The sequence below is a fragment of the Heterodontus francisci genome, chromosome 1 (genome assembly GCF_036365525.1).
Source record: "Heterodontus francisci isolate sHetFra1 chromosome 1, sHetFra1.hap1, whole genome shotgun sequence".
In the NCBI taxonomy this organism is placed as follows: Eukaryota; Metazoa; Chordata; class Chondrichthyes; order Heterodontiformes; family Heterodontidae; genus Heterodontus; species Heterodontus francisci.
Window position 1 is genome coordinate 17,837,509 of NC_090371.1, and position 25,382 is coordinate 17,862,890.

The following is a 25,382-nucleotide window of genomic DNA, read 5'->3' on the forward strand; positions in this document are numbered from 1 at the left end:
AAAAGCAAAGAAGTTACGTTAAATCTTTATAAATCACTGGTTAAGGCCCAGTATTGTGCCCAATTGTGGGCATCACACTTTCGAAAGGATAACAAGGCCTTAGAGAGGGGAGGTGGTGGCGTAGTGGTAATATCACTAGACTAGTAGTCCAGAGGCCAAAGTTAGTGCTGTGGGGACATGGGTTTGAATCTCACCATGGCAGATGGTCAAATTTGAATTCAATTATAAAGCTAGTCTAATGGTGACCATGAAACCATTGTCAATTGTTGTAAAAACCCATCTAGTTCACTAATGTCCTTTAGGGAAGGAAATCTGCTATCCTTATCTGGTCTGGCATGTGATTCCAGACCCACAGCAATGTGCTTGACTCTTAACTGCCCTCTGAAATGGTTTAGCAAGCCACTCAGTTCAAGGGCAATGAGGGATGGACAATATATGCTGGCCCAGCCAGCAACACCCACATCCCATGAACGAATGAAAAAAAAGGGGATGTAGGACTTCAGTTATGTGGAGTGGCTGAAGAAGCTGGGTGGGTTTCCCTTTGGGAAGAGAAGATTAAAGGAATGTTGTATATTGCATTAGCTGAGCATTTTGTTATACTGCCCATTCTTCTGCCCTCTTTGTTGGGAGGTGTAAATAAAGTTAATTCAATAATGGCTGCTTGCTGTGAGTCCACATGTTAGTCTACTCAGTGCAATACACAACAGGGAGATTTAATTGAGGTGGTCAAAATTATGAAATAACCAGAGGTGACATGGCAAGTTCCAATGAACTGGAACACACTGCCTGAAAGTAGGTGGAAGCAGATTCAACAGGAACTTTCAAAAGGGAATTGATGAATTGTGGAAGGGGAAATATTTACAGGACAGTGGGGAAAGACCAGAGGAGTGGGAGCAATTGGATAGCTCGATCAAAGAGCCAGCACAGGCACGATGGGCCAACTGGCCTCCTTCTGTGCTGTATCATTCTATAATTCTATGAAAATGGCTTTGGGATTCTATCTGAAGAATAGGATCATAATTTGAATGAACTCATCAGTAAGGCACCTGATGATAATGTCATGGGGCATAACTGGAATCTATCACTTGGACAGTAACTCCCATTCCACTGGGTTTTTATCTCATGGAGGGAGTTCAAATCCACCCAGAAGTGTGTACAACAACATCCTGCATTTATATAGCACTTTTAATGTAGTAAAACATCTCAAAGCGCTTCACAGGAACATTATCAGACAGAATTTGACACCGAGCCAAAGAAGCAGACATTAGGTCAGGTGATCGAAAGCTTGGTCAAAAGGAGGATCTTAAAGAAGGAGAGGGAGAACTGGAGAGACGGAGGCATTTAGGAAGGGAATTTCAGAGCTTGGGGCCTGGCAGCTGAAGGTATGGCTGCCAATGGTGGGGTGAGGATGCCTCAGAGCCCACAATTGTTGGAATGCAGAGTTCTTGAACAGTTTGGCAGGGGGATGAGAACCGGAGCCACGGATCAGTGGATGGGGTAGCTGTTGAACAGGCAGATACAGAGTGCAGAGAGTCTGTGAGGAAGGTTAGACAGTTGACAGGGCAAAGTTGCAGCCGGTATGATGGGTTGAAGTGTGTCTATTTTAACGCAAGAAGTGTCAGGAATAAGGGTGATGAACTTAGAGCATGGATCAGTACTTGGAGCTACGATGTTGTGGCCTTTACGGAGACGTGGATATCACAGGGGCAGGAATGGATGTTGGATGTTCCAGGGTTTAGATGTTTCAAAAGGAATAGGGAGGGAGGTAAAAGAGGTGGGGGAGTGGCATTGCTAATCAGGGATAGTATCACAGCTGCAGAAAGGGAGGTCGTCGAGGAGGGTTTGTCTACTGAGTCATTATGGGTGGAAGTCAGAAACAGGAAAGGAGCAGTCACTTTGTTGGGAGTTTTCTATAGACCTCCCAATAGCAACAGAGACATGGAGGAACAGATTGGGAGGCAGATTTTGGAAAGGTGCAGAAGTAACAGGGTTGTTGTCATGGGTGACTTCAACTTCCCTAATATTGATTGGAACCTCCTTAGTGCAAATAGTTTGGATGGAGCAGTTTTTGTCAGGTATGTCCAGGAAGGTTTCCTGACTCAATATGTAGATAGGCCGACTGGAGGGGAGACTATGTTGGACTTGGTGCTTGGCAACGAACCAGGCCAGGTGGCAGATCTCTCGGTGGGAGAGCATTTCGGTGACAGTGATCACAACTCCCTGACCTTTACTATAGTCATGGAGAGGGACAGGAGCAGACGGGATGGGAAAATATTTAATTGGGGGTGGGGGAATTACAATGCTATTAGGCAGGAACTGGGGAGCATAAATTGGGAACAGATGTTCTCAGGGAAATGCACGACAGAAATGTGGAGGTTGTTTTGGGAGCACTTGCTGCGACTGCTGGATAGGTTTGTCCCGATGAGGCAGGGAAGGGATGGTAGGGTGAAGGAACCTTGGATGACAAGAGATGTGGAACAGCTAGTCAAGAGGAAGAAGGAAGCTTACCAAAGGTTGAGGAAGCAAGGATCAGACCGGGCTCTAGAGGGTTACAAGGTAGCCAGGAAGGAACTGAAGAATGGACTTAGGAGAGCTAGAAGGGGACATGAAAAAGTCTTTGCGGGTAGGATTAAGGAAAATCCCAAGGCGTTCTACACTTATGTGAGGAACAAGAGGATGGCCAGAGTGAGGGTAGGGCCGATCAGGGATAGTGGTGGGAACTTGTGCCTGGAATCGGAGGAGGTAGGGGAGGTCCTAAATGAATACTTTGCTTCAGTATTCACTAGTGAGAGGGACCTGGTCGTTTGTGAGGACAGCGTGGAACAGGTTGAGGTTAACAGGGAGGATGTGCTGGAAATTTTGAATGATATGAGGACAGATAAGTCCCCGGGGCCAGACGGGATATACCCAAGGATATTACGGGAAGCGAGGGAAGAGATTGCTGCGCCTTTGGCGATGATCTTTGCGTCTTCACTGTCCACTGGAGTAGTACTGGATGATTGGAGGGTGGCAAATGTTGTTCCCTTGTTCAAGAAAGGGAATAGGGATAACCCTGGGAATTATAGACCAGTCAGTCTTACGTCGGTAGTGGGCAAATTATTGGAGAGGATTCTGAGAGACAGGATTTATGATTATTTGGAAAAGCCTGGTTTGATTAGAGACAGTCAGCATGGCTTTGTGAGGGGCAGGTCATGCCTCACAAGCCTTATGAATTCATTGAAGATGTGACAAAACACATTGATGAAGGAAGAGCAGTGGATGTGGTGTATATGGATTTTAGCAAGGCGTTTGATAAGGTTCCCCATGGTAGGCTCATTCAGAAAGTAAGGAGGCATGGGATTCAGGGAAAGTTGGCTGTCTGGATACAAAATTGGCTGGCCCATAGAAGTCAGAGGGTGGTAGTAGATGGAGAGTATTCAGCATGGAGCTTGGTGACCAGTGGTGTTCCACAAGGATCTGTTCTGGGACCTCTGCTCTTTGTGATTTTTATAAATGACTTGGATGAGGAAGTGGAAGGCTGGGTTAGCAAGTTTGCCGATGACACGAAGGTTGCTGGAGTTGTGGATAGTGTGGAAGGCTGTTGTAGGTTGCAACGGGACATTGACAGGATGCAGAGCTGGGCTGAGAAGTGGCAGATGGAGTTCAACCTAGAAAAGTGTGAAGTGATTCATTTTGGAAGGTCGAATTTGAATGCAGAATACAGTCTTAAAGACAGGATTCTTGGTAGTGTGGAGGAACAGAGGGATCTTGGGGTCCATGTCCATAGATCGCTCAAAGTTGCCACCCAAGTTGATAGGATTGTTAAGAAGGCATATGGTGTGTTGGCTTTCATTAACAGGGGGATTGAGTTTAAGAGCCGTGAGGTTATGCTGCAGCTCTATAAGGCCCTGGGTCGACCACACTTGGAATATTGTGTTCAGTTCTGGTCGCCTCATTATAGGAAGGATGTGGAAGCTTTAGAGAGGGTGCAGAGGAGATTTACCAGGATGCTGCCTGGACTGGAGGGCATGCCCTACGAAGAAAGATTGAGGGAGCTAGGGCTTTTCTCATTGGAGCGAAGAAGGATGAGAGGTGACTTGATAGAGGGGTACAAGATGATGAGAGGCATAGATAGAGTGGATAGCCAGAGACCTTTTCCCAGGGCGGAAAGGACTATCACCAGGGGGCATAATTTTAAGGTGATTGGAGGAAGGTTTGAGGGAGATGTCAGAGGTAGGTTCTTTACACAGAGAGCGGTGGTAGTGGAAGCAGATAAATGGGGGCATTTATGCGACTCTTGGATAGGTACATGGATGATAGTAGAATGAAGGGTAGGTAGTTAGTTTGATCTTAGAATAAGTTAAAGGTTCGGCACAACATCGTGGGCCGAAGGGCCTGTACTGTGCTGTACTGTTCTATGTTCTAGTTGTAGGGCTGGAGGTCACAGATACGGCAGAGGAGAGGCTTTGGAGTGATGTGAAATACTGAGACTATTTCTACTGGAGCAGAGAAGGCTGAAGAGATTTAATAGAAGTATTAAATATTTTGTAAGGGTTTAATAAAATTATCCCTAAGAGGCTGAGGTGGAAGGTGAGGAGAATTTAGGAACATAGGGAAAGGAGGAGGCCATTTAGCCCCTCAAGCCTGTTCCGTCATTCAATTAGATTATGGCTGATCTGAGATCCAAACTCCATATACCCGCCTTTGCCCCATATCCCTTAATACCTGTGACTAAGAAAAATCTTTCAATCTCAGTTTTTAAAATAACAATTGATCTGGCACAGGGTTGTCCAACCTTTTCGTGTGGGAGGCCACATTACAATTTTTTCTTACATAAGGGGCCGATGAGACAATTTCAGAAAGATAAAGGCATTAAAATTTATCTTACTATTAATATAAATAACAACATATGTGCTTTTTTTAAAGAAGCTTTCAATGTACAAGTAGTCAATGTTTGTCCGCACACTTCTTGTAACGATACAGAGTATTCCGGATAGATATCCATCTGTCAGGAGTGATCTTGATCACTCTCTCTCTCTCTCTCTGTCTGTCTGTCTCTCTCTCCCTCTCTGTCTTTTTGTCTCCCTGTGTCCCTCCTCACTATGTTACCCATCTCTGTGTTGTCCTCACTCTCTATATCCCCCCCTCTCTCTGTCCTCTCTCTTTCTCTCTGTCTTCCCGCTTTCTCACTCTATGCTCCCCGCTTTCTGTCCCCCTCTCTCTCTGCCCCTCTCTCTGTGTTTCTCTCTCTCTCTCTGCCCCCTCTCTCTCTGCCCTCTGTCTCTCTGCCTCTCTCTCTCTCTGTGCCCCCTTTCGCTCTCTTTCCTATCTCTCTCTTCCCCATCACTCTCTGTCCCCCCTCTTTCTCTCCTTCTCACCCTCTTTCTCTGCCTCTTCTCTCTGTGACCCCCCTCTCTCTCTCTCTGTGCACCCTTTCTCTCTCTTCCCCTCTCTCTCTCCTTCTCTCCCCTTTCTCTGCCCCCTCTTGCTGACCCCCCCTTCCCTCTCTCTCACTGTCCCCCCTCTCTCACTGTCCCCCCTCTCTCTCTCTCCTTCTATCCCCCTCTCTCTTCCCCTCTCTCTCTCTGCCCGCCCTCTCTCTCTCTCTCTCTCTGCCTTCCTCTCTCTCTTACCCCTCTCTCTGTGCACCCCTCTCTCTCTCTGACCCCCCTCTCTCTGCCTCTCTCTCTCTCTGGGCCCCCTTTCTCTCTCTTTCCCCTCTCTCTCTGTGCACCCTCTCTCTCCCCCATCACTCTCTGTCCCCCCTCTTTCTCCTTCTCACCCCCTTTCTCTGCCCCCTTCTCTCTCTGCCCCCCTCTCTCTATCTCTCTCTGCCCCCTTTCTCTCTCTCGCCTTTCTCTGCCCCTCTCTCTCTGACCCCCCCCCCCGCTCTCTGCCCCCTCTCTCTCTCTCTCTTCCCCCCTCTCTCACTGTCCCCCCTCTCTCTCGCTCCTATACCCCTTTCTCTGCCCCCTCTCTTTCTGCCCGCCCTCTCTCTCTGCCTCTCTCTCTCTCTGTGCTTTCCTCTCTCTCTTACCCCTCTCTCTGTGCACCCCTCTCTCTCTCTGACCCCCCCTCTCTCTGCCCCCTCTCTCTCTGACCCCCCCGCTCTCTGCCCCCTCTCTCTCTCTTCCCCCCTCTCTCTGTGTGCACCCTCTCTCTCTGCCCCCCCCTCTCCTTCTTTGTTCCTCTTTCTCTGCCGCACTTTCTCTGCCCCCCTCTCTCTCTCCCCCTCTCTGTCCCCCCTCTGTGTCTCTGCCTCCTCCATCTTTCTCTATCCCCCTCTCTCTCTGTGCCCCCTCTCTCTCTCTCTGCTCTCCTCTTTCTCTCTTTGCTCCCCTTCTCTCTGTTCCCCCCCCTCTCTCTCTCTCTGTCCCCCTTTCCCCCTCTCCCCCTGCTTTCTCTCTGTGACAGTTGCATGGCGCAGAAGCGCTCAGCTTTGTGTTTAGTCAGTTTTTAAAAGTATCAGTTTCACAGCTGACAGATACTGACATCAGGAAAAGCGGTTTCTGAACTTTGGACAGATTCAGGATTTTCCAGCGATCTTTTAAAAAAAAGTCAGAACCCACCGGAAAACCCTGAAGCTGTCTGAAGTTTAGAAACTGCTGTTCCAGCTCCCAGCACCTGCCAGCTGTGAAACTCAGCGTGATTTTTTTAAAAAGCCGGTCTGAAAGAAGAAGACAATACAGAATTTTTCATCTCTGAAATACACCCACGGGCCGACGGAAACCTTTGACGGGCCGGATCCTGGCCTGCAGGCCGTATCTCGGACAACCCTGATCTAACATCATTTGCCATTTGCAGAAGAGAGTTCCAAACTTCTACCATCCTTTGTGTGAAGGAGTGTTTCCTAATTTCACTCCTGAAAGGTCTTGCTCTAAATTTTAGAGAATGCCCCCATTACCAGACTTCCCAACCAGCCGAAATAGTTTCTTCCAATCTACCCTATCAGTTCCCCTTATTATCTTGAAAACTTGGATCAAATCACCCCTTAACTTTCTAAATTACAGGGAATATAATCCTAGTTCGTATAATCTCTCCTCGTAACTTAAACCTTGGAGTCTAGGTATCATTCTAATAAATTTACACGGTACTCCTTCCAAGGCCAACATATCTTTCCTAAGTTATGGTGTCCAGAACTGGTCGTAGTAACTCCAGGTGAGGTCTTAAGAATGCTTTGTATAGCTAAAGCATGACATCTACCACCTTGTATTCTATTTCTCTTAAGTATAAAGACCAGCATTCCATTAGCCATTTTGATTATTTTCTGTACCTGTTCATGACATTTTAATGATCTGTGTATCTGGACCCCAAGTCTCTTTGGACCTCCACTGTTCCTAGCTTTTCACCATTTAGGAAATATCCTGTTCTATGCTTTTTAGGTCTAAAGTGGATGACATCACATTCAGCTACGTTGAAATCCATTTGCCACAGTTCTGTCTATTCACTTAATCTATCAATATCTCTTTGTAACTTTACAGTTCCATAATATTGCTTACAATCTTTGTGTCATTGACAAATTTGGAAATGTAGCTTTCTATCCCATCATCTAAGTCATTAATGAATATGGATCCTTGCAGGACACCTGTCAATTAAAGTACCTGCCCATTATCCCTACTCTCTATCTCCTTCCACTCAGTCAATTTCCTAACCAGGTCAATAATTCACCTTCGATTCTATGATCCCAGCTTTAGCTAACAGTCTCTTATGAGAGACGTTATCAAATGCCTTCTGCAAGTCCATACAAATAACATAGATGGAGAACGGAATGCTTTGCCACTGTGACAGAGACCACTGTATCTTTTAATGAAAAATTGGATAAATGTGTGAAGCATAAGAAAATACTGGGCTAAGAGGTGCTGTGGATTAGATTTGGATTGCTCCAGCAAAGAGCTGGTACAGATGTAATGGACCAAATGGTCTCCTTCTGTGCTGTAAACCTATATGGGTCTAACAACAACAATATATATTTATATAATTCTTTTAATGTAATAAAACATCCCAAGGCATTTCACAGGCATGTTACAAAGCAAAAGTTGACACCAAGCCACAATAAGGTGACATTATTGCACATGGTCGAAATCTTGGTCAAAGAAGTAGGCTTTAATGAGTATCTGAAAGAAAGAGAGGCAGAGAGATTTAGGAAGGGAATTCCAGAGCTTAGGGCTTAGGCAGCTGAAGTCATGCCACTGTCATGGAGAGTCCATATTTTTTGTTAAAACTTGAGAATCTATATTTTTTTAAAAAGGAAAGGGATTTCAGTGTTCATTGAAACTTTTGGAGATAGCTGAACTTTATGGATGCTTTTTGAAAAAAAAGCAAGGTCAAAAAGAGGTTCTGGGTTTTGACCTGTAAACAAATACTTGAAACCAGGTAATTTCAAGGAAACCAGCAGGGGGGGTTTGTGAGGAGAGAATTTATGATTGCCATGGGACTTGCTTGGAAAATCTTAGTTTCACTTTGAACTGTTAAAAAAAGCTGGGTTTTGGACTAAAAGCAGGCAATTGGAATTGGAGATGGACCTGCCAGGAGATCAGAAAAAGAACCAGACAAGTTTCACCTCTTTGTAAAGAATCCTTGCTCATGGAAAGCAAAAGCTTGTACGAAATGGTACTGCCTCCTTCATTTTTGAAGAAACCCTGAGTATTTTCAGAAATCTTGCATCTTTAAAAGGATTTTTGCATCGAATATGAGAACTGACACTTGCTGCTGCACCCCTGATGGAAGACTATGTGAAGCCTTCTACAGTTGAATTTCTTTGAACGCCTACCGAACACAGACTGTTCATCAATCTCACCTGGAATGACTTCGAGTGGCATCCAACTGCTTGATTTTGGGACACCTCGCCAAACCAAAGAATTTCCTTCCAGATCATTGCAGTTTAAGTTTTTTAAATTCCTTTTATTCCTTTGAAACAACTGTAAACAAAAATCCCTTTTTTCCCAGTTAACCGATTTTTGGATGTATTTGTGTGCTTGTGAGGGCTAGGAAAAAAATAATAAGGGGCTTTAAGATTTTGATTCGCATATATATTTACTTCATTGTTGGTTAAGACTTTCATATCACAGTCTAATTCCCTATTGACTGCTTCAATTGAACCTGCCTCCACTACGTTCTCAGGTCGTGCATTCCAGACCTTAACCGCTCGCTGTGTGAAAAAGTTTTTCCTCATGTCGCTTTTGCTTCTCTTACCCATTACTTTAAATCTGTGCCCTCTTGTTTTCGATCTTCTCATGAGTGGGAACAGTTTCTCCCTATATATTCTGTCCAGACGCCTCATGATTTTGAATACTACTGTCAAATTTCCTCTGAGCCTTCTTTTCTCCAAGGAAAACAGTGCTAACTTCTCCAATCTATCTTCATAACTGAAGTTCCTCATCGCTGGAACCATTCTTATGAAGATATCTTGGAGGATTGTAAGGCTGGAGGAGATTCCAAAGATGAGGAGCAGCGAGGCCATGGAGGGACTTGAAAACAAGAATGAGAATTTTAAAATCGAGGTGATACTTGTCTGGCGACCAATGTAGTTCATTGAGCACAGGGGTGATGGTGAATGGGGTGATGGATGCTGGGTGAACAGGGGTGATGGGTGAGCACAGGGGTAATGGGTGAGCACAGGGGTGATGGGTGAGCACAGGGGTGATGGGTGAACAGGGGTGATGGGTGAACAAGGTGTTGGGTGAGCACAGGGGTGATGGGTGAACAGGGGTGATGGGTGAACAGGGTGATGGGGTGAGCACACGGGTGATTGGTGAACAGGGGTGATGGATGAACAGGGGTGATGAGTAAACAGGGTGATGGGTGAACAGGGTGATGGGTGAGCACAGGGGTGATGGATGAACAGGGGTGATGGGTGAACAGGGGTGATGGGTGAACAGGGGTGATGGGTGAACAGGGGTGATGAGTGAACAGGGTGATGGGTGAGCACGGGGTGATGGGTGAGCACAGGGGTGATGGATGAACAGGGGTGATGAGTGAACAGGGTGATGGATGAACAGGGGTGATGAGTGAACAGGGTGATGGGTGAACAGGGTGATGGGTGAGCACAGGGGTGATGGATGAACAGGGTGATGAGTGAACAGGGTGATGGGTGAACAGGGGTGATGAGTGAACAGGGTGATGAGTGAACAGGGTGATGGGTGAACAGGGGTGATGGGTGAACAGGGTGATGGGTGAACAGGGTGATGGGTGAACAGGGTGATGGGTGAACAGGGGTGATGGGTGAACAGGGTGATGGGTGAACAGGGGTGATGGGTGAACAGGGTGATGGGTGAACAGGGTGATGGGTGAACAGGGGTGATGGGTGAACAGGGTGATAGGTGAACAGGGGTGATGGGTGAACAGGGGTGATGAGTGAACAGGGTGATGGGTGAACAGGGGTGATGGGTGAACAGGGTGATGGGTGAACAGGGTGATGGATGAACAGGGGTGATGGGTGAACAGGGGTGATGAGTGAACAGGGTGATGGGTGAACAGGGGTGATGGGTGAACAGGGTGATGGGTGAACAGGGGTGATGGGTGAACAGGGGTGATGGGTGAACAGGGTGATAGGTGAGCACAGGGGTGATGGGTGAACAGGGTGATGGGTGAACAGGGGTGATGGGTGAACAGGGTGATGGGTGAACAGGGGTGATGGGTGAACAGGGTGATGGGTGAACAGGGGTGATGGGTGAACAGGGTGATAGGTGAGCACAGGGGTGATGGATGAACAGGGGTGTTGGGTGAACAGGGGTGATGGGTGAACAGGGTGATGGGTGAACAGGGGTGATGGGTGAACAGGGTGATGGGTGAACAGGGTGATAGGTGAGCACAGGGGTGATGGATGAACAGGGGTGATGGGTGAACAGGGCAATAGGTGAGCACAGGGGTGATGGGTGAACAGGGTGATGGGTGAGCACAGGGGTGATGGATGAACAGGGTGATGGGTGAACAGGGTGATGGGTGAGCACAGGGGTGATGGATGAACAGGGGTGATGGGTGAACAGGGTGATGGGTGAGCACAGGGGTGATGGGTGAACAGGGGTGATAGGTGAGCACAGGGGTGATGGGTGAACAGGGGTGATGGGTGAACAAGGTGTTGGGTGAGCACAGGGGTGATGGGTGAACAGGGGTGATGGGTGAACAGGGTGATGGGGTGAGCACACGGGTGATGGGTGAACAGGGGTGATGAGTGAACAGGGTGATGGGTGAGCACAGGGGTGATGGGTGAACAGGGGTGATGGATGAACAGGGGTGATGAGTGAACAGGGTGATGGGTGAACAGGGGTGATGGGTGAACAGGGTGATGAGTGAGCACAGGGGTGATGGGTGAACAGGGGTCATGGGTGAACAGGGTGATGGGTGAGCACGGGGTGATGGGTGAGCACAGGGGTGATGGATGAACAGGGGTGATGGATGAACAGGGGTGATGGGTGAACAGGGTGATGAGTGAGCACAGGGGTGATGGGTGAACAGGGGTCATGGGTGAACAGGGTGATGGGTGAGCACAGGGGTGATGGGTGAGCACAGGGGTGATGGGTGAACAGGGGTCATGGGTGAACAGGGTGATGGGTGAGCACAGGGGTGATGGGTGAACAGGGGTGATGGATGAACAGGGGTGTTGGGTGAACAGGGATGATGGGTGAACAGGGCGATAGGTGAGCACAGGGGTGATGGATGAACAGGGTGATGGGTGAACACAGGGGTGATGGGTGAACAGGGGTGATGGGTGAACAGGGCAATAGGTGAGCACAGGGGTGATGGGTGAACAGGGTGATAGGTGAGCACAGGGGTGATGGGTGAACAGGGTGATAGGTGAGCACAGGGGTGATGGGTGAACAGGGGTGATGGGTGAACAGGGCAATAGGTGAGCACAGGGGTGATGGGTGAACAGGGTGATAGGTGAGCACAGGGGTGATGAGTGAACAGGGTGATGGGTGAACAGGGCAATAGGTGAGCACAGGGGTGATGGGTGAACAGGGTGATAGGTGAGCACAGGGGTGATGGGTGAACAGGGGTGATGGGTGAACAGGGCAATAGGTGAGCACAGGGGTGATGGGTGAACAGGGTGATAGGTGAGCACAGGGGTGATGAGTGAACAGGGTGATGGGTGAGCACAGGGGTGATGGATGAACAGCGGTGATGGGTGAACAGGGTGATGGGTGAGCACAGGAGTGATGGATGAAGAGGACTTGGTGCGAGTAAGGACTTGAGCAGCAGTATTTTGGACAACCTCAAGTTTACGGAGTAATAGATTTCTGGCGGAAGCTAAAACCTAGTAATCATGCTGTGTTGGAAGAGTGTATGGGTTTTTCTTGATGGATAAATGCCATTCTGCATCCTGTATATCTTGTGAAGTTGAGACAGGAATATCCAAGTTTTTACATGATGCTAAATTAGGAAGAATAATAAATAGTGCAGATGGGAGCAGAAAGTTACAAAGTAATATAGACAGATTAAATAGGCAAAAACTTTTTCTTTATTCGTTCGGGGGATGAGGACATTGCTGGCTACAACGGCATTTATTGCCCATCCCTAATTGCCCTTGAGAAGGTGGTGGGGAGCTGCCTTCTTGAACCGTTGCAGTCCTTGGGGTATAGGTACACCAACTGTGCTGTTCGGAGGTGAGTTCCAGGATTTTGAACCAGGAACAGTGAAGGAACGGCGATATAGTTGCAAGTCAGGATGGTGTATGGCTTGGAGGGGAACTTGCAGTTGGTGCCATCTGCTGCCCTTGTCCTTCTACTTTGTAGAGGTCACGGGTTTGGAAGGTGCTGTCAAAGGAGCCTTGGTGAGTTGCTGCAGTGCATCTTGTAGATGGTACACACTGCTGCCACTGTGCATCGGTGGTGGAGGCAGTGAATGTTGAAGGTGGTGGATGGGGTGCCAGTCAAGCAGGCTGCTTTGTCCTGGATGGTGTTGAGCTTCTTGAGTGTTGTTGGAGCTGCACCCATCCAGGCAAGTGGAGAGTATTCCATCACATTCCTGACTTGTGCCTTGTAGATGGTGGACAGGCATTGGGGAGTCAGGAGTTGAGTTATTCGCCACAGAATTCCCAGCCTCTGACCTGCTCTTGTAGCCACAGCATTTATGTGGCTGGTCCAGTTCAGTTTCTGGTCAATGGTGACCCCCAAGATGTGTTGATAATGGGGGACTCAGCGATCATAATGCCATTGAACATAAAGGGGGAGATGGTTAGATTCTCCTGTGTTTGAGATGGTTATTGCCTGGCACTTGTGTGGCACGAATGTTACTTGCCACTTATCAGCCCAAGCCTGGATGTTGTCCAGGTCTTGTTGCATATGGACATGGGTTCCTTCAGTATCTGAGGAATCGCCAACGGTGCTGAACATTGTGCAATCATCAGCAAATGTCCTCACTTCTGACCTTATGATGGAGGGAAGGTCATTGATGTAGTAGCTGAAGATGGTTGGGTTAGGGCACAACCCTGAGGAACTCCTGCAGTGATGTCCTAGGACTGAGATGATGGCATTTGGTAGATGGAGTTTAATGTGGGCAATTCTTTGGACCTAAGAAAGATAAATCAGTGTATTTTCTAAATTGTGAGTAATGAATAAGCTGATAGATACAGAAAGTAATCTAAAGGGGTCATGGAACGGTGGCCTTTATCTCAAGGGGGCTGGATTACAAAGAGGAGCGAATTATATTTCAGTTGCACAGAACCTTGGTCAGACCCCATCTGAGCACTGTGTTTAATTCAGGACATTGCACCTCAGGAAGGATATATTGGCCTTGGAGGGGGGAAACAGCGCAGTTTCGCCAGAATTATAGGTTAACTGTTATACTCAGAGGGTTAAATTATGAGGACAGTTTGCATAAACTGGGTTTGTAATCTCTGGAATACAGAAGATTGAGGGGTAATCTGATCGAGGATTCGATAGGGCAGATACCGAGAAACTATTTCCTCTGGTGGGGGAATTAAGAAAGAAGTTGTATAATCTTAAAATTAGAGTGAGCCTATTTAGTAGAGAAATCAGGAAGTAATTTTTTCACACAAAGGATAGTAGAGATATGGAACTTGCTGCCTGTGGATGCTTGAGTCAATGGGACCTTTCAAGGCTGAGATAGATTTTTTTGGGGTAAGGTTATTAAGAGATAAGGAGCAAGGGGGATGGGGGTAAATGGAGTTGTGATATAGATTAGCTGTGATCTAATTAATAAAAATTCAATTAATTAATACAAATTTGGAATTGAAAGCTAGTCTTAGCAATGAAACTATCATCGGTCGTCGTAAAAACTCATCCGGTTCACTAATGTCCCTGAGAGAAGGAAATCTGCCATCCTTACCTGGTCCGGCCTACATGTGACTCCAGACATACAGCAATGCAGTTGACTCTTAACTCTCCTCTGAAATGGCCTAGCAAGGCACTCAGTCATCAAGGGCAATTAGGAATGGGCAACAAATGCTGGCCTTGTCGGAGGCGGCCCACATCCAGAGAATTAAAAAACTGAACAGCGGAGCAGGCTCGAGGGGCTGAATGGCCTCCTTGTGTTCCTTTGTTTACCTTCAGCTTGCAGCTGTGATCTCCCTGGTAAGCATCAGCAATTTCACCTATAGCAGCTACCCAACAGCCAACTTGCAATGAGCATCTAAAGTAGAACAAGTTCCCCTCTCGTAGTGCTACTTTATCTGAAAATGAAATGTTTACATCAAAATAGATACAGTCACAAGGGCTGGTGAGATTTGAAAGAACATTGTGTTTATAGACGAATGCTAAATCCATCTTTAAAGTGCTGCCAACACTAAGAGATAGCATCTTATCAAAGAAATGCTTCTTCACTTGATCTACTCAGGCTGTAGTGAAAAACTATCCGCCATGCAATCTATCAAGTGCATATTCAGTTAGCCTATGTTAGCTTAGGTAGCAATAGTTGGGGTTTTGCATTTATACTCAGTACCTCGAGGTCTTTGCAGTGCACATTATCAAACCATATTATTCTGCAACAGAATGACAAGGCTTTACAAAGCTCATTTTTAAATAATGTGCCAGGTGTAACTGAATTCAGAAGCTAAACGCAGAACTCTTAAGTATTCCAGAAATAATTCAAAGGGACAAAGTTAACCAAAACTTTGGGCCCTAGTTTGCTGTTGTAACAGGACACGAGTTCAAAGTGAAAGGGGAAAAGTTTAGGGGGGATATGCGTGGAAAGTTCTTTACGCAGAGGGTGGTGGGCACCTGGAACGCATTGCCAGCGGAGGTGGTAGATGCGGGCACGATGGAGTCTTTTAAGATGTATCTAGACAGATACATGAATGGGCAGGAAGAAAAGAGATACAGAAGCTTAGAAAATAGGCGACATGTTTAGAGAGAGGCTCTGGATCGGCGCAGGCTTGGAGGGCCGAAGGGCCTGTTCCTGTGCTGTAATTATCTTTGTTCTTTGTTCTTTGTAACGGCATCTGGCATCTGCTTGGTTTAATCTTGATGATATTTTGCATGGCAAGTTGTTGGAAGTGGGAGCTAATCACAGCGCAGCAAGGGAAACAGGGCATATGAAACAGGCCAAGCAACTCCTTAATCAATCAGATTGAAGGATTGTGAAATAAACAATGCAAGCGCTGAGAAGGAAGTATAAATTCGAGTGGGTGAATTCAATGTCAAATATGGTAAAGAAACAGAAATAAAAAGAGGAACTGAATGATTGGATTAAGAGAGAGAAAAGAGAGACACAACAGAAAAGGTAAAAAAAATCTTAAATTTCACATTTTCAAAATATCCAATGACAATTGAAACCTAAAGGAATATGACTCCACACGTGCCATAGTTAATTTTTGGTGTCAGGGAGGTTCATTAGCAATAATTAACAATTAACGCAGCAAATCCAGCCTTAAGTATGCATGGACTTTAAAAGCTCAGAAACAGGCTCCTTGGTCACTTCACACTAACTCTGACTTTCTGTGACGAGTTTATTTCGTTTCTACTGTGCAAATACAGCTGCTTCACGCTGTTCAATGCAGTCAATGTGCAGCAGGCAATGAGATGCTGTTTTCACAAAGCTAATGGTAGAGAACCACATCTTGAACAGCAACTTTAGGATTTCCACCTTTGTTACGCATCGACCCTCGCTTGAAGTTTCTGCTGCATTTGCGCATAAGTAATACAGTGCCATTAGCTCACCATTATTTTGACAGCAAGTAATGGGCTGATAATTTGGGTTAAGGATCACCACCAGGCTGCCACTGCTTGTCTGTCAGCGGGTTCCGAACAAGACAACTTTTCCTCCAACTGAAACCAGATTACTCAATTTCCACCAAAAAACTCCACATTCCGTTCCTGACTCTCTCCCATTTCCTGGCTAATCACTCGATCTTAATGGTGTAGAATGTTAGTCTCCTGATTGATCCGGAGCAGAGCTACTTAGACTATTCATCATTAAGGCCACCAAATCCATCTCCACAAGAAATCCAACCTCTCCGATTACATCACTGTGCTGAAACCTTCATCAGTGCTCTCTTCTTTCCTGGGCTTTACTTCCCAAAACTCTCCTCACAGATTTACCATGCCCCACTAGGGCTGACAGATATGCCACCCACATCCCATTACCAGCTTCCCCAACAAACTCAGATTGTTCATCCTCATTTACAAATGCCTTGTTGCCCCATTCTGCCGCTTCAAACGCCCCCTGTCTGACGTGCAAATGTCCGCAGAATTCATGCCAGGAGCAGCACCAGGCATAACTAAAAATGAGGTATCAGCCTGGTGAAGCTACAACACAGTGCCAAACAGCAGAAGGAGCATTTGATAGATAAAGCCAAGCGATCCCACAACCAACAGATTAGATCTAAACTCTGCAATTCTGCCAAATCCAGTTGGGATTGGTGGTGGACAATTAAACAACTGACAGGAGGAGGAAACATAGAAACATAGAAAATAGGAGCAGGGGTAGGCCATTCGGCCCTTCGAGCCTGCTCCGCCATTCATTATGATCATGGCTGATCATCCAACTCAGTAGCCTGTTCCCGCTTTCGCCCCATACCCTTTGATCCCTTTAGACCCACGAGCTATATCTAACTCCTTCTTGAAAGCATAAAATGTTTTGGCCTCAACTGCTTTCTGTGGTAGCAAATTCCACAGGCTCACCACTCTCTGGGTGAAGAAATTTCTCCTCATCTCAGTCCTGAAAGGTTTACCCCATATCATTAGACTATGACCCCTGGTTCTGGACTCCCCCACCCCACCCCCACCCCCCCCCCCCCCCGCCCCTCCCATCGGGAACATCCTTTCTGCATCTACCCTGTCAAGTCCTGTTAGAATTTTATAGGTTTCTATGAGATCCCCCCTCAGTCTTCTGAACTCCAGCGAATATAATCCTAACCGACTCAATCTCTCCTCATATGTCAGTCCCACCATCCCAGGAATCAGTCTGGTAAACCTTCACTGCACTCCCTCTATAGCAAGAACATCTATCTTCAGATAAGGAGACCAAAACTGCACACAATATTCCAGGTGTGGTCTCATTAAGGCCCTGTATAATTGCAGCAAGACATCCCTGCTTCTGTACTCGAATCCTCTCGCTATGAAGGCCAACATACCATTTGCCTTTTTTACCGCCTGTTGCACCTGCATGCTTACTTTCAATGACTGGTGTATGAGAACACCCAGGTCTCGCTGCATCTTCCCCTCTCTCAGTTTATAGCCATTCAGATAATAATCTGCCTTCCTGTTTTTGCGAACAAAGTGGAGAACCTCACATTTATCCACATTATACTGCATCTGCCATTTATTAGCCCACTCGCTCAACTTGTCCAAATCACACTGAAGCCTCTCTGCATCCTCCTGACAACTCACTCTCCCACCCAGTTTTGTGTCATCTGCAAATTTGGAGATATTACATCTAGAGAGAATCTATTTCTGCTTGTTGGGGAGTCTAGGACTAGGGGAAAGTCTAAACATTAAAGCCACAACTTACAGGAGTAAATTTAGGAAGCATTTCTAAATGCAAAAGGGTGGCAGAAGTTGGGAATGCTTTTTCACAAACAGCAATTGATGCTAAATAAATTGTTGCTTGTAAATCTGAAATTAATAAATTTTTGTGATCCAAAGATATTAAGGGATATGGGACAAAGATGATCTATGGAGTTAGGTCACAGATCAGCCATGATCCTATTGAAAGGTGGAATAGGTTCAAGGGGCTAAATGGCCTCCTCCTGTTCCTATGTTCCAATGTTCAGCCAATATTAAGGTATAAGCCTGGCCAGTGTGTAGGCAAGCTTTGCAAAAAAATCATTCTTGGGTTGTGGGAGTCACTGGCCTGGTGGGCATTTATTGCCTAGCCCTAGTTACCCTTGAGACAGTGATGGTGAGCCTTCTTCTTAAACCTTGTGCTGAAGATGCTCCCACAATGCTGGTTTTATTATTCTTTTGTGGCGGTTCATAGGCCACTTCAGAGGGCAATTAAGAGTCAACAACTTTGGTGTGCGATTGAAGTCACAGATAGGCCAGGACTGGGTAAGGAGTAAAGAATTCCCTAAAGAATATTGGTCAACCAGTTGGGGTTTTAACACAATCCGACAGCTTTATGATCACTTTTATACTGATACCAGCTGCTTAATCCAGGACACGGAACTGGGTACCATAGAGAAGTGCCTGGCATTGTTCAGACACACTCTTTCCAGAGCAGAGATAGCAATCAGCAGCAGAGGTCCCGAGCTCATTTTCTCCTTTGTGACCCAAGGACGTTGAAGAAAATTACATTACCTCTACTGCCACATCATCATGAAGGGGTGATTGAACCTGAAATCCCCCTAATTTACAGAACTCAGGGACAGATCATACACCAGGTTTACTCATTGAGGCTCTAAGGCTATTAATGGAAGACTCCTTTTTGCCTTAAAGATACAGGTGGCCAGGTGTATCTATATTAAAGTTAGCAAAAGTTCTGGTAGATGGCAACTGAAGTATTGCAGTCAGTTCTTGCCACCTCACCTAAGGAGGGATATATTAGCTTGTAGGGAGTGTAGTGCAGATTCACCACGAGGGTGTTAAATTCTGAGGACAGATTGCATAGACTAAACTTGTATTCCTTTGAGTATAGAAGATCTAATTGAGGTATGAAGATGATTAAAGGAGTTGATGGGATAGAAAGAAGCCATTTCTTCTGGCGGGGAGTCCAGAACAACGGGGCGTAACCTTAAAATTAGAGCTAAGGCTCTCAGGGGTAATGTTAGGAAGCACTTCTTCACACAAGTGGTCGTGGAAACCTGGAATTCTCTCCACCAAAAAGCTGTTGAGGCTGGGAAGGGATCAGTTGAAAATTTCAAAACTGAGATTGATACATTTTTGTTGGGTAAAGGTACCAAGGCAGGTAGATAGAGTTAAGATATAGATCAGCCTTGAGCTAATTGAATGACAGAACAGGCTCAGTGAACATTCTGCTGCACCGATCTCTCTAGCCTCACTGAACAAGACGTTTACCGTATTTGCCACCATCCTCTCCGTTGGCGTTGATCTTTTTGCCCAGCACTTGGACATGTTTGCCACTGGTCCTGCTGTAAAGCTGGTAGATTCTGATCTGCTTCCGGCTCAGGTCATCTGAGTGTCTGGTATGGTTCTCCACGTACGTCCTGAAGTGTTCCGTGGTCTGCTTTGATTCCTGTTAAATGAATGAATAGCGAGAATGAGGGTAAGGAGCTGAGTGAGGGGACCGGACACTAACAATGAGAGCAAGGAGCTGAGAGTGAGGATCAGACGCGAAGTAAGAGAATAAAGGGCTGAGAGTGAAGATTAGCTATTAAGAATGAGGGTAAGACGTCCAAAAGGAGGGTGATGAGGATGAGATGTTGAAAATGGTCTAAGTTTGGACACTGCGGACAAGATGCTATGAGCAGAATTTTCACCATCATACGGGGGAGAGTACACTGGCAGGCAGGCATGAAAATTCATCTTAGCTGCATCTGCTCTGTCTATCCCTTTAAGTATTTTAACTGGATGGCGAGCCTGCCCTCCGGTCACTAATTGGCTATCTCGGGGAAAATCACTCCCAGGTGGCTATTTCTCACACCATGCAGGGTTGTGACCCCCATTTGACCCCGATGACGGGGTCCTGAATCAAAAGGCAAAACCTGCCCTATGGGCATTAAGAATGAAGGCCCAAAGCCAAAATGTGAGCCAAATACCGAGAATAAGAATATTCTAACAGTGGGGTAACATAGTGCACATGATGAGGAGATGCTGACAAAGAAGGTGTGTTATTGCTGAATTATGTTGCTAGTTATACTGTAGTTTTGATCAGCAAGACAGGAGGAAGCTCTGGAGGCTGGATAAAGAAGACTCAAGAGATTGATCCCAGTGTCAGAGAATTGAGTTATGAAGATAGATTAGATGTGAAAATAGGAGGTATGATAAGTAAGTTCGCAGATGGTATGAAAATTGTTGGTGTCGTAAATAGTGAGGAGAAAAGCCTTGGATTACATGACGATATAGATGGGCTGATAAGATGGGCGGAGCTGTGGCAAATGGAATTTAATCCTGAGAAGTGTGAGGTGATGCATTTTGGGAGGACTAACAAGGCAAGGGAATATACAATGGATGGTAGGAAGTACAGAAGGTCAGAGGGACCTTGGTTTACTTGTCCATAGATCACTGAAGGCAGCAGCACAAGTAGATAAGGTGGTTAGGAAGGCATATGGGATACTTGCCTTTATTAGCTGAGGCATAGAATATAAGAGCAGGGAGGTTATGATGGAGCTGTATAAAACGCTAGTTAGGTCACAGCTGGAGTACTGCGTACAGTTCTGGTCACCACACTATAGGAAGGATGTGATTGCACTGGAGAGGGTGCGGAGGAAATTCACCAGGATGTTGCCATTATATGAACAGAGAAGGATGAGGGGGGACATGATTGAGGTATACAAAATTATGAGGGGCATTGATAGGTGAGATAGGAAGAAACTTTTTCCCATAGCGGAGGGGTCAATAACTAGGGGGCATAGATTTAAGGTAAGGTGCAGGAGGTTTAGAGGGGATTTGAGGAAAAATGTTTTCACCCAGAGGGTGGTTGGAATCTGGAACGCACTGCCTGAAGAGGTGGTAGAGGCAGGAACCCTCACAATATTTAAGAAGTATTTAGATGAGCACTTGAAACGCCATAGCATACAAGGCTACGGGCCAAGTGCTGGAAAATGGGACTATAATAGTTAGGTGATTGATGGCTGGCGCGGACAGGATGGGCCGAAGGGCCTGTTTCTGTGCTGTATAACTCCTCTATGACTCTATTAGAGAAACTGTGGCTCTTGAGATTTGAAAGGAGGCAACTAAGAGGGGTCCTTCACAAAATATACTAGATATTAAATATAAATCTGGAGCATTCCTCTAGGTTAATCCAGGATATTAGAACAAGAGGCACTGGCTAAATTGAGTGAAAGGAAAACTTAGGAAAAATATCAGGAAGGACTTCACACAAAAAGTGATAACCAATGAATAGTGAAACTCATTCAAGAGGAAAACTGCTCAAATGTATTGAAAATTATTCCTCATTTGGGCATTTGTGAACTTGATTTAAGATGTCTTTCTCCAAGTAGCCACAGATCATCTATTACTCAGGGGGAAAGTGCCAATCATAAATGGAGGATTCAAACACCAGCAGCTTCACCATTCTAGTCAAGGTAGTGCCTAGTGAATTAAGAATTGCTCACATGAAACCAACAAGGTTATTTGCTTGTATCCAACTTTCATATAATGGTGCTTTCTACTCCTGTTCTCATTAATCAAGAGAAAAGGAGCAGTTGGAGTGAGGACCAATGCAGCTTCTGCCTCCACTAGCCTATCTCACTGGAAAACCAAATGCACTGTCTTGTTCAGTTTGTGAGAGATACGGGATCAATCATGTCAGCATGATCCACAGCAATATTCCTGGTCCATGCTGATCATTCAGTGGAGGCATTAAGATTATTCATCCATCTGCCTGTTGGATGAGAAACTGCATGTCCAGCTGGATGTAAAAGATCCCTCAGCACAAATCCAAAAAGAGTCCTCCCTCGTTCCATGTACACATGTTGGTTTAATGTGGGCTTCACTGATAAGGACAGCATTTATTGCCCATCCCTAATTGGTGTAGGTGAGCCACTGCAATCTGTGTGGTGACAGTACTCCCACAGTAATGTTAGGTAGGATGTTCCAGGATTTTGACCCAGAGATGATGAAGGCGGCACAGTGGCGCAGTGGTTAGCACTGCAGCCTCACAGCTCCAGCGACCCGGGTTCAATTCTGGGTACTGCCTGTGTGGAGTTTGCAAGTTCTCCCTGTGTCTGCGTGGATTTCCTCCGGGTGCTCCGGTTTCCTCCCACAGCCAAAAGACTTGCAGGTTGATAGGTAAATTGGCCATTATAAATTGCCCCTAGTATTGGTAGGTGGTAGGGAAATATAGGGACAGGTGAGGATGTGGTAGGAATATGGGATTAGTGTAGGATTAGTATAAATGGGTGGTTAATGGTCGGCACAGACTCGGTGGGCCGAAGGGCCTGTTTCAGTGCTGTATCTCTAAATCAAAAAATCAAAAGTCAGAATGGTGTGTGGCTTGGAGGGGAACTTGCAGATGGTGGTGTTCCCATGTGTCTGCTGCCCTTGTACTTCTAGGTGGTAGAGGTCGCCGGTTTGGAAGGTGCTGTCGAAGGAGAGTTGGCGAGTTGCTGCAGTGCATCTTGTAGATGGTACACACTGCTGCCATGGTGTGTTGGAATAGCATAGCAGCCCCTGTGCAATATGTACAGAATAGCAGCCCGTGTGTATATTATAGAGATTAGCAGCCCCTGTATATTATAGAAATTAGCATACCCTGTGTATGTGAGAGAATAGCAGTCATGTATATATTATACAGAATAGAATATAAAATGGGAGTGTGAGAGAAAATTAGGACATTGAAAAGGGTTTTCTCCAGGCAAACTAGTAGTCAATGTAGGGTAAGGCTGTGAAAAGGAAACAAGCTTGTAGTGGACAGTGGGAAAATGATCTGTAATATTAGATACTCCTTGACATGTCGAGACACCTGGAGTGCCAGTGTCATGATGAATAATCATCATGGTCCTTGTTTTATCTGCCCAATGGCTATCGAAAAGGTATCATTCCAGGGTTGAAGGAGGTAACCTTGGTCTTCAAGCCTCCATCTTTCCCATTTGAGACTACCTTCAAATAGGCCTGGCATAGAGGATTATCTCAACATGAAAGCAAAATGGGAGCTGCCAGAGAAATGGGCATTGACCTGCTTGAGTAAAGGCAGGAATACGATTTGCAAATCTATTGTATTCTTCATGACCTCAAAACATCCCAAAGTGCTTCACAGCCAAAAAAGTACCTTTGAAGTGTGTTTACTGTTGAAATGGAGGAGACACAGCAGCCAATTTATGCACAGCAAGCTCCCACACAGAGCGATGTAATAATGGCCGTGTCAAAGGATTTCTTGACAGCCAGGATTCTGGCGGGCCTTTAGCAGTTTGACTAACCAGGAAAATCATAGATCGGGTTTCAATATCTTTCATGAAGCTCTCACCAGCAGCTAATCCAGTCAGAAAAGGTGAAGACCAAGTTGGCAAGCTGGCAAAGGTATCACTTCCTAATCTCAGTGCTCAGTTCCTACTGAAGGAAATACAATCACCCACATGAATCTCTAGCCTTTTCTCATATAATATATCCCCTCACTATAAAACTGATATAACACACCTCACACTTCTTCTTCTTCTTTGGCCTCCTTGTCTCGAGAGACAATGGGTAAGCGCCTGGAGGTGGTCAGTAGTTTGTGAAGCAGCGCCTGGAGTGGCTATAAAGGCCAATTCTAGAGTGACAGACTCTTCCACAGGTGCTGCAGATAAAATTGGTTGTCGGGGCTGTTACACAGTTGGCTCTCCCCTTGTGCTTCTGTCTTTTTTCCTGCCAACTGCTAAGTCTCTTCAACTCGCCACACTTTAGCCCCGCTTTTATGGCTGCCCGCCAGCTCTGGCGATCGCTGGCAACTGACTCCCACGACTTGTGATCAATGTCACATGACTTCATGTCGCGCTTGCAGACGTCTTTAAAGCGGAGACATGGACGGCCGGTGGGTCTGGTACCAGTGACGAGCTCGCTGTACAATGTGTCCTTGGGGATCCTGCCATCTTCCATGCGGCTCACATGGCCAAGCCATCACAAGCGCCGCTGACTCAGTAGTGTATACAAGCTGGGGATGTTGGCCGCCTCGAGGACTTCTGTGTTGGAGATACGGTCCTGCCACCTGATGCCAAGTATTCTCCGGAGGCAGCGAAGATGGAATGAATTGAGACGTCTCTCTTGGCTGACGTACGTTGTCCAGGCCTCGCTGCCGTAGAGCAAGGTACTGAGGACATGGGCTTAATACACTTGGACTTTTGTGTTCCGTGTCAGTGCGCCATTTTCCCACAGTCTCTTGGCCAGTCTGGACATAGCAGTGGAAGCCTTTCCCATGCGCTTGTTTATTTCTGCATCGGGAGACAGGTTACTGGTGATAGTTGAGCCTAGGTAGGTGAACTCTTGAACCACTTCCAGAGCGTGGTAGCTGATATTGATGGATGGAGCATTTCTGACGTTCTGTCCCATGATGTTCGTTTTCTTGAGGCTGATGGTTAGGCCAAATTCATTGCAGGCAGCCGCAAACCTGTCGATGAGTCTCTGCAGACACTCTTCAGTGTGAGATGTTAATGCAGCATCGTCAGCAAAGAGGAGTTCCTGATGAGGACTTTCCGTACTTTGGTTTTCGCTCTTAGACGGGCAAGGTTGAACAACCTGCCACCTGATCTTGTGTGGAGGAAAATTCTTTCTTCTGAAGACTTGAACGCATGTTAGAGCAGCAGGGAGAAGAAGATCCCAAACAGTGTAGGTACGAGAACACAGCCCTGTTTCACGCCACTCAGGATTGGAAAAGGTTCTGATGAGGCGCGGCTATGCTGAATTGTGCTTTTCATATTGTCATGGAATGAGGTGATGATACTTAGTAGCTTTGGTGGACGTCCGATCTTTTCTAGTAGTCTGAAGAGACCACTTCTGCTGACGAGGTCAAAGGCTTCGGTGAGATCATTGAAAGCAACATAGAGGGGCATCTGTTGTTTGCGACATTTCTCCTGTAGCTGACGAAGGGAGAACAGCATGTCAATGGACCTCTCTGCTTGAAAGCCACACTGTGCCTCAGGGTAGACACGCTCAGCCAGCTTCTGGAACCTGTTTAAAGCGACTCGAGCGAAGACTTTCCCCACTGTGCTGAGCAGGGAGATTCCATGGTAGTTGTTGCAGTCACCGCGGTCACCTTTGTTTTTATCGAGGGTGATGATATTGGCATTGCGCATGCCCTGTGGTACTGCTCCCTCATCCCAGCACAGGCAAAGCAGTTCATGGAGTGCTGAAAGTATAGCAGGCTTAGCACTCTTGATTATTTCAGGGGTAATGCTGTCCTTCCCAGGGGTTTTT

At 46.3% G+C, this 25,382-nt stretch overlaps 1 protein-coding gene across 1 annotated transcript in view; it reads right to left on the reverse strand.

Moving 5' to 3' along the window:
• Positions 1 to 25,382, reverse strand: part of fgf24 (fibroblast growth factor 24) — a 131,238-nt gene that overhangs the window by 49,075 nt on the left and 56,781 nt on the right. The window contains exon 2 of the mRNA XM_068040678.1: positions 19,392 to 19,569. Within this exon, the coding sequence (XP_067896779.1) occupies positions 19,392 to 19,569 (178 nt within the window). The remainder of the gene's footprint in view (positions 1 to 19,391; positions 19,570 to 25,382) is intronic.